At 37.3% G+C, this 10000-nt stretch overlaps 1 protein-coding gene across 5 annotated transcripts in view; it reads right to left on the reverse strand.

Moving 5' to 3' along the window:
• Positions 1-1981: 1981 nt before the first annotated feature.
• SppL (signal peptide peptidase-like protein) overlaps positions 1982-10000 on the reverse strand; it is a 65091-nt gene continuing 57072 nt past the window's right edge. For 3 of the 5 annotated variants that reach the window (XM_070139105.1, XM_070139104.1, XM_070139106.1), the window contains 9 exons: positions 8582-8679; positions 8157-8276; positions 7096-7174; positions 6697-6809; positions 6348-6499; positions 5895-6056; positions 5075-5187; positions 4760-4904; positions 1982-4436 (listed from right to left, as the gene is read on the reverse strand). In XM_070139105.1, the coding sequence (XP_069995206.1) occupies positions 4368-4436; positions 4760-4904; positions 5075-5187; positions 5895-6056; positions 6348-6499; positions 6697-6809; positions 7096-7174; positions 8157-8276; positions 8582-8679 (1051 nt within the window). In that variant the 3' untranslated portion in view covers positions 1982-4367. Of the gene's footprint in view, positions 4437-4759; positions 4905-5074; positions 5188-5894; positions 6057-6347; positions 6500-6696; positions 6810-7095; positions 7175-8156; positions 8295-8581; positions 8680-10000 lie in introns of all 5 variants that reach the window. The other 2 variants (XM_070139102.1, XM_070139103.1) reach the window with 1 other exon arrangement.

Here is a 10000-nt window from a genome sequence, read left to right on the forward strand (position 1 = left end):
GTATTCTCAGAATAGGGGGCTGTGGGGGGGTCACAAAGAATCGATCCCACTTGTCTGGGCCAGAGAGAGTACCCAAAAGGTTTGCAGAGATAGAGGCAGTAGAAGGACGAGAGCGAGAGGAAGATGGAGTGGAGTATTTCTATGAGGGGGCGGACAATAAGGATAAAGAGTAGTAATAAGGGAAGTGGGGGTAGACATTGAAGAGGACTGCAGTAGATGGTGAGGAGAATGTTGGGAGAGACGAAGGGGTGTTTTCTGGAGGTTGACTAATAACCTGGGTGGGTATTTTGGAATGGATAGACTTGTCAGTAGGCGGTAGGGGGTATTAGTATCAGTGGTCAAAGGAGAGAAAGGTATTAAGGGTAATATTATATAATATTAATATAATATTTTTATATAATATTATATATTATATTAATATATATCATATATTATATATTATAATATTATATATATGTAATATTATATAATATAATATTAAGGGTAAAGAATCTTCATCAATGGTCATGGTGAGCCTGAATAAAATGGGGAAAAGAAACGGTCTACTCCTTTGGGTCCCCATATGGGGTAAGGGCTACGCAATTAACCAGGGGAATGCCAAACCCTTGGCTCCTAGAGGCCGTTCATGACTGACACAAAGCCAGCCTTTCATCCTTTCAGCACTACTATCACCCCTTTAGGAATGAGATAGAAGAATGGGATGAAGATACTGAAGGGAAAAAGAAAGAAAAGACCAGGCAAAATTAGCTGTGGGCTAAGTAGAGGTGATCCCCTACACTGGGCCTCAGTCTCTGTCTCCTATGCCCTCCCACGACAACAATGACCAAGGTATTGGGAGGGCTCGCCTCCTAAGTCCCCCCACGACAACAACGGGCAAGGGATTGGGGAGTATTGAAAATAAGAATACAGCAATTTTCCTAATATATTTCTTCTTATTTTTCCATGAATTTGGTAGATAAATTCACAGCAGTTCTCCATTATAGTAAATTTGATTTTAGGGCTCCATTTATAATGTTTAATGTTTAATGTTTGAAACAAATAAATGTGATAGACATCAAAGGTCATAGAGCACTATGGTAAAGTATTGTGCCTGAAAAGAAAAGGAGAGTTAAAGATTATTATAAAATGTGTTAGATGTCAAAGGTCTGAGAGCATTATAGGATAGCATGGTAGTGAAAAGGGGGAGCAAGTGAACTAAAGGAGAAATTAGTTGAAAGGGGAGGGTTAAGGAGGTACGGCGATTGAGTGAATTATAGTGTCTTTGAGGAGGAGGAGGATGGATATCTGCAAATATTTCAAATGTAGGAGTAGGAACAGAGGGATTAGGGGGTGGATGAGGAGCGGAGTGTTCCCTTGGGTCACCTTTTGGAAGTTTTGGATGTCTTCAAGGGTTTCTGGAGGGGAGTTGGGTGAACAGGAGTGAGAAACAAATGTTCTCTTATGAGGAGAAGAGGTTATAGATATCTGAAGAACAGAAGAAGAGGGTGGAGTGGAACATTTAGGTTGCCTGGCAGTACAAATAATGTGAGGAGGGGTAGGTATCGGGGAAGTGGTAGAGATTGGAGTATATGGATTTAGAATGGAAAATTAATTTAACTGGGGGATAGAATGTGTAGACGTAGGATGGTTTACGGTATATGGGAGGGATACTTGGGGAGATGTAGAAATATCTTGTGAAGATGGTGGGGGAGCAGAGCGAAGGAGTTTTGGAATAAGTAAAAAAAAAAAAAAAAAAAAACCTTATACTAAATTTATAATAATCTGTTGCATGATTTCAGTCCAGTTAAATAATTATAGTTATTTTGATATTGAAAATTCTATACTAATGTACTACATGAGAACAAACCCAATGTTGTGAAATATTTAGTGCTTAATAAGTGAATACATATTTCTGCATACATTTTTGTACCATGATCAGTTTTCTACAAATTCTAATTTAGTCCACACCAATAACTTCTCTTTTGGTTAGTAAAAGATGCTCTGAAGTAATGTTTTATTCCACGTAAAAGACTAAAAGAGATTTTTTTTTCATTTTTTCATTCCACATAAAAGACTAAAAAGGGATGATTTTATTCTTTATTTTAATGGATATGAGTCAGTAAGACGTGTATTACATAATGACAATGTTACAAAATCTCATTAACGTTATAATACCTTGACACGTGAGATTCATTACAAAACTGATTGTGACTTCTCGATGGACTAGCATAGTATGGATGTGTTCACACTTGTACACTATTGCAAACTCACTCACAAAGATACTCATACACTCTACCTTGATATAAGCACATTTGCAAGTGTGTCTGCATGAGCACAAGTATATGTACATGTATGTGTGTGGATGTATGTATAGGCATGGACATTTATACTCACAAATGAAAGTGTGTATATATACACATGCACACCCACACAAACACACTAAATTCTGACTGGCAGTTAGGTTTGTCACAGCACATGCTGATTGTTCAAGCATGCCAACTAATGAACTCAAAACTCAGTGAGAAAAAAATTAATTTAGAACACATCCTTTCACTACAAACTGAATTTCCCCAAAATACAATATCACAACAAGCATACAATACTCTTCATAGATACATGTATCTTTATTCAGTCATTCAAATGATCTTTTTTTTATATATCTATATCAATTATATAATTTGGCTAACTAGCTATGGACAAATTACCTACCATGTACACAATCTAACAAGAAATAAATTTGTTCGGGGTATGACATTCATTAACCATGTCACTTTACTTCCAAGATGAGTATGTTTATTCCAGCCAGCTAAATAAAAAATCATGAACAGTGTTCCTAATGGCATCTGCCTTCATTTTACTCATTATTTTTGTTGCTTTTCGGCAATATCCCCACACTATGTAATTTGGTACAATAAAGCAAAAGATGATGAGAATTTGAATTCATTCTACTTCCATATCTTATACCAAGATCTTACATCAATTGTATTGGAAACACTAAATACTTGTTTTTCTTTTTCCTTTCAATATTCTTGTCAATCACAAGGTTAACATCAGCGCTTGAATAATATCAGGAGGCAATGTACATAAATACATTTCATTTGATCTGATGTCATTCCACAAAATCAAAATATATATGAATCAAAATATATATAAAAATATCATGCTGCCATTCTACTTTCATATGTCTTAATAATCAGTCTTCTCTTTCTCATCAGATTCAACAGATTATCTATCTTATAACTTCTTTAGTCTCTCTGTATTCTGAGTGGTGAGAGTCTTTTTCACTTACATATTAAGTTTCCAAAACAAGCATTATGTACCAACACAATGGCACAACCATAATAATCTCACATACCAATACTTTGCCTGAGTATCTGTGGAAAACGATAAAACTCTCAGCTGCCCGACTGCAGACAATCTATTATACACTGAATAATCTCTGTTATTATTGTTTTTTTATTTTTTTTGCTTTTCTGTACAGCTGTGTATTTACAGTACCCTGGACACCTACACACTACTAAGGAAGGGGAGAGAGGAGATGTGGGGACTGAGGGGTTGAAGGTCAATGGGGAGGTGGGTGAAAGGTAGGGTGGTTACAAGATTTCGCACACGCTCACGAATGAATGTGTTCATGAAACCAACAGACGCACCGCAGAACCGTAGGACCGTGTGATTGTGCGTTTCCACAGGATGCAAGCAACTAAGACCTACAAGAAGCAGAAGGAAGTGCCTGCTTGGTAAAGGTATCCTAACTGCACCTGACCAGTCGAGCCACAGTGTCTCTATCACAATTGTCTGTGAAAGAAGAAATTCAAATTTACAAAATATTCTTCTTTTTCTTCATTAAAATGGTGGGCTTCATTCCATCCAGCTCAATAGTACCATTAAGAAAATGTTACTAAATATTGTACATACAGAAACACAATACTACTGTGTTTAAAGGCATGGAAGTTTAATTTTATTTTCCTCCTTTTTAATATTTTTTAGTTCATTTTTTCCACTTCCTTTTGAATCAACACTATTCTACAATCTTTTTTATCATTATTATACTATTTTATGACATCTATTATACTGGAAAGACAATCACTGTTTGTTAGTTTATATCTTATCCTTCATCTTCCAAGGAAGTTCAGTATTATTGTCCAGTGCGACATCGAGCACTCTGACTTTCCAAACGACACTGAATTACAATTTCTTTGTATTCGTTTTCCCTTCATTTTTTCAATCTTCATGGGAAAATATGATTGCACAGCCCAGAATCTCTCAGAAGCTTGGATCAAATAGCTATGACACTCTACTGTCACTTCTGCATTGTGAGTGCATGAAAACCGATTGACCAACCAAAACAACGCACACGCTTATGACTACACACTAAGCTTCATCCTGAGTCACACATCCATGTTCTTGCTCTGTGTCTGGATGATGAACGGCTCACTCCACATTCTCCGCAAGTCACCCTGGGAAAATATGAAATATGAATATCAGATATGTAAGTTTCATTCCAGATTTAGAGTAATGCCTTTTTTTCTTGAAGTTCAAAATATCCATTATTGGAAATGTTCAAATTAGAACGATTGGATAAGTAATAACGTATCAAAGTTAACCCAATAAATATTTATTTTGTATTGTGTGCACATAAGGATCTAAACTTTGTCATGATTTAAAGATTACATATAGAACAATAAGCACACCAATAAGTTGGGATCTGTGATAGTTCAAAAAAATAAAAATGAAAACAGAATACACAAAAATGAGATTGAAGTGGCAAGACAACTCATACCTTGAGGTAAGCCATGGTGAGCAGGGGCAACAGCGTGAAGGGCACGAGGTAGAGCAGGGCTGGCTGGGCAGCCTTGAAAACTTCTGATGAAACCGTTGCCGTCAGCAGGCCGAGGAAGTAGCCAATGAGGGAGCAGTGGAAGTAGCTGTACAGAAACAAAAGGAAATATTAGTAAGGAGTGGGAGGGTGGGTGGAGAGAGGGGAGGAGGGTTCTGGCTCACTGGGAGTGAAAATCAATAATGTCATACTTCAATTGTTTTGTTCATCCTTTTCTTTTTTCATTTTCATAAGTTTGTCATTCTCTTCTAAACATACCTTATTTTATTCAAATTAGAAGGTGGTGGTACACCTGCTTCTGCCGATAAGAGCTGAGCCTTCTTGTAGGCATCATATCGGAGCACAAAACACAACAGGAGGCCTGGCATTACCTGCAAATATCACATATCAGCATCAGCAAAAGGATATAATTCTGCATAAAATTGTATAATATATATCTAGATACCCTTGTATCTATTGCGGTAACCCAGTGGTTCTCAACCTGTGTGCTGCAGCGCAGAAGTGTGCCACAACAATCCCTCAAGTGCACTGCGAAAATTTAAAATCTAATGGATTTCTAGATATGGTTTGAATTTGTGCCTTGCATCATATATATGATAATAAAAATAAACAACAATAATAATATTGGTAATAATAATAATGATAATAATATTGTGTATTATTATTACTATTCCTATTATCATTATTATTATTATTATTATTATTACTGTATTACTTCACTATTGTAATAATAACACACGTGCAAACATACTTGTAGTAATATTATGGCTAGCCCTAGTCCTAATCTGTACCTTTGTGTTAGAGGAATATGTAGCAAGCTTATCCATATAGAACATTCACTGTATAGTTAGTGCGTCGCCAAAGTCCAGGCTATATCATTAGTGCGCCATCGAAGTCTAGGCTATATCACTAGTGCACCACTAAGCAATAAAGGTTGAGAACCTCTGTGTTAACCTAACAAAATGGTAGCAATACAAGACAAAACCCCAATTGAAATTAAAACTTCTTGGTCCCAGGATTCCAAAAAGAACATCCAATAACTCCAGGCCACATCCGAGAGTTCCAGCCAAGCACTCACGATGTCCCCAAGGCCCAGCATTGAGAAGTGGCCAGTGTTGTGCATTGATGGGAAGACCAATTTGCCAGGCAGAGAGAGCTTGGGGGCCTCGCGTCCCACACTGCCCAGGTGGAGCTTGCGGGCCATCACTCCCACAGGATTCTCTGCTGGGCGAGTTGCAACCTAAGGGGTGAGGAGAGAGGTTGATTGGAAATGCTGCTGCTGCAGGAGAGACTGGTCAGCTTATCAGCTTGTAAAGGTTTTTTTCATAATACAATAATTATTTAATTTCACCTTAGCTGTTTATTATTTTACTAAATGCAGCAGGTAATAAGGATAACATTAAAGAACACACACAAGTGAAAATATCTATATAATTCACTGATATTAGAGTAGAAATTATAAAGAGGACTCAAAGTACTTAAAGTCAATATAAAGTCTAAACAAGCCTCAATCCTCCTTTCTTTAACGCACCTTCACCATGACGTTAGCGTTGAACACATACGAGGAAAAGAACACCCAGAAAACGTCATACACCAGAAGTCCAGTCAGGAGCAGTGTGGACACTTTGAGGCTAGGTAGCCGCACAAATGCAATGAAGGCAACACACAGCCCCATTCCCATTGCTGTGATTGAGCAAGAGGATGGTTGTAAGTCAAGGAATATTTCTCTTTCTGATATGTGCAAAGATAATCATATATCCTTTACCACACAAAAATCACAAGATTAATCAGCAAATTTTTCTCATTTAGAATTTACACTGTTACCTACATAGGCTCACTCTCAAATCAGTCTAGAATCACAAATACACACACACACTTACCATCCATGAGGAGCCAGTGACCCGTCATGACCCAAATGCAAACAATGGACACAGATAGGCAGAAGGCCATGATCTCCGCTCCTGTAAACCTCCCGCAAACACCAAACGATATTCTGTCAAAAGAGTGCAATTATCAGTAGAGTCTGAGTATAAGCTAATTATATTTACAAACCCTAATTTTTTCCATTAATATATTTTATTGTCTCTTTCTTTTACTTATTGAACTTGTGAATCCAAATGCAAATTTAAATGCAATTCTGGTAAATCATAATACAGAGCAATAAAAATGACACTGCAACTAAATAACTTCCAAATTAATACAGACTATATTATATTCAAAATTCAACCAAAATTCAATTCAGTCATTCCTCAAAGCTTGTTAAATCATATCCAACCTACTTTTTGTTATCAGAACACGGTCTGATGATGTACTGACACATAGGCAGCAAAAGGAATGCTAGTGCCACAGTAGCTATAACTGGAAACAAAGGTAAAATGAGTATATAATTATGTAAATGACTTTCTTGCACCATTGATTCCTACAATATTGCAAATTTAGTATTGTCAGAACTACTGATATGCTTTACCTCTAATTTTACACTCCATCATCTTATCTTTCCAAAGCTGATATCAGTTACAATCAAACCAAATCAATCAAAATCAATACATTAACTGCAATTCAAGAAAACTACTGATCTCTCATCTTGAACCTTAAGTGGTTAGAAGTATAATGTTACACCAAGGATTTGAGCTTGAATCTTTATCTCTGGCACACAAGCCATATAAAAGCTTCTACCAAGATATACTGTATATATATATATCCATATACATAAAGAGTGGACACTGTACCTATACTTATATTTAAATATCTGTTTAGTGACCTATCAACCCATGTAGATAGGTATGTATGTATATATGTATGTATATATGTATGTATGTATGTATGTATGTATGTATGTATGTATGTATGTATGTATGTATGTATGTATGTATGTATGTATGTATGTATGTATGTATGTATGTATGTATGTATGTATGTATGTATGTATGTATGTATGTATGTATGTATGTATGTATGTATGTATGTATGTATGTATGTATGTATGTATGTGTGTATGTATGTATGTATGTATGTATGTATGTATGTATGTATGTATGTATGTATGTATGTATGTATGTATGTATGTATGTATGTATGTATGTATGTATGTATGTATGTATGTATGTATGTATGTATGTATGTATGTATGTATGTATGTATGCATGCATGTATGTGTGTATCTATATATGTATGTATGTATGTATTTATGTATGTGTACATGCCTGTATGTATGTATGTATTTATGTATATGTGCATGTAGCTATGTGCCTATCTATCCATCAGCTGATTAATCTATATATCTACCTCTAAATAGCCATCCATCTACAGTGTAAAACAAAGCAAAGGAATCTAGACTTACTTGCAGTACAGACAGCAAAGAGCATCTGCATGGAGTCAAAGAAGAAGAACATGATGAGGAGGGACACAGATGCCCCTACAGGCAAACACAATGCCTGCATCATGTCCAGCGTCTGCACATCTGTAGAGAACAGATTAGCTAAAAGCCAAGCACATCTGCATTAGAGAAAATCCTGGTATTCGCATCTCAAGACAGCTACTTTTTTTTTTTTTTTACTAGAATTTATTAGAAGGACAGTTATAATCACACATCTTGCATTAATAGGACAATGATCTAATTCACATTTACAATATCAGAAAAATATAGAACAGACCAAACACAACAACCTGCTTGAGAATTCAAATCATATAATCGTATCATATAATCATATCATACAAAAGTAATATTCATAACTAGAATTACTAAGGAACCCCCTTTGTACGTACTGTTGTCGTTGGAGGAAGCTGGAGTGGCGATTCCAAGTAATTTGTTCCTCTCCTTTTCTGACTCCCTTTCTCTGGCCTCTTGTTCTAAGTTCAGTGATCTGTAATTCATGAAGAGTTATGACTTTAGTATATATTACTCACAATGATTAATATCTATTAATTTCTACTAAGGAGGATTAAATGCCTTCTTTCCAAATCAAGAAAGCTACATTGTTTAGAGAGCAGCAAGAATGAAACAGAATGATCACACAGGCAAAAATATTTACTATAAAAGAAAAGAATGATCGTATATGAGAGATGAGCATGTGTCCAGAACACCAAACATGTACACAGAAGGTTGTTTCAACAGCTTAGGTACTGGTACGTGCAAAACAATAGGGAGAAAGTAATGGGATCCATAATGTAGGACAAGGAATCGCATACAAGAAACCATTTCAATCTCCCCTGACAATAGTGTTCTATAGTTTCTCACATCCATATTCTAATAGAGAAAATCTTGCATTTCCAACTGCAGTTGCTTTTAATGAACACACAATGAAAATCACAACTTAGCTCTTAAATAACAAAATAGGGAAAGTGTTATTCTCAGGTACAAATGCACCCTAGAGGAACACAGGCAAGGTGGGGAGCAGGAGGGGAAGGGGGGAGATGGGGGAGAGGGAGAGAGGGAGGGGGGAGAGGAGAGAGGGAGATGGGGGGAGGGAGGGAGGGGGGAGAGGGAGGGGAGGGAGGGGAGGGAGGGAGGTGAGGGAGGGAGGGAGGGAGGGAGGGAGGAGGAGAGGGAGGGAGAGAGAGAGAGAGAGAGAGAGAGAGAGAGAGAGAGAGAGAGAGAGAGAGAGAGAGAGAGAGAGAGAGAGAGAGAGAGAGAGAGAGAGAGAGAGAGAGAGAGAGAGAGAGAGAGAGAGAGAGAGAGAGAGAGAGAGAGAGAGAGAGAGAGAGGGACGAGAGAGAGAGAGAGAGAGAGAGAGAGAGAGAGAGAGAGAGAGAGAGAGAAAGAGATAGAGAGATAGAGAGAGAGATAGAGAGAGAGATAGAGAGAGAGATGAAGAGAGAGAGATAGAGAGAGAGAGATAGATAGAGAGAGAGATAGAGAGAGAGAGAGAGAGAGAGAGAGAGAGAGAGAGAGAGAGAGAGAGAGAGAGAGAGAGAGGGAGAGAGAGAGAGAGAGAGAGAGAGAGAGAGAGAGAGAGAGAGAGAGAGAGAGAGAGAGAGAGAGAGAGAGAGAGAGAGAGAGAGAGAGAGAGAGAGAGAGAGAGAGAGAGAGAGAGAGAGAGAGAGAGAGAGAGAGAGAGAGAGAGAGAATATTCCAGTTAAAACCTTCCAAAGTAGAACATTTCAAGCTGAAATATATATTAAAGAACACACAAAAAAGTTTCCCCATCCTGCACTCGCATGTAGCTCTACATTTTCCTCTCAGGG

This window comes from Penaeus vannamei, chromosome 25 (assembly GCF_042767895.1).
Source record: "Penaeus vannamei isolate JL-2024 chromosome 25, ASM4276789v1, whole genome shotgun sequence".
Taxonomy (NCBI): domain Eukaryota; kingdom Metazoa; phylum Arthropoda; class Malacostraca; order Decapoda; family Penaeidae; genus Penaeus; species Penaeus vannamei.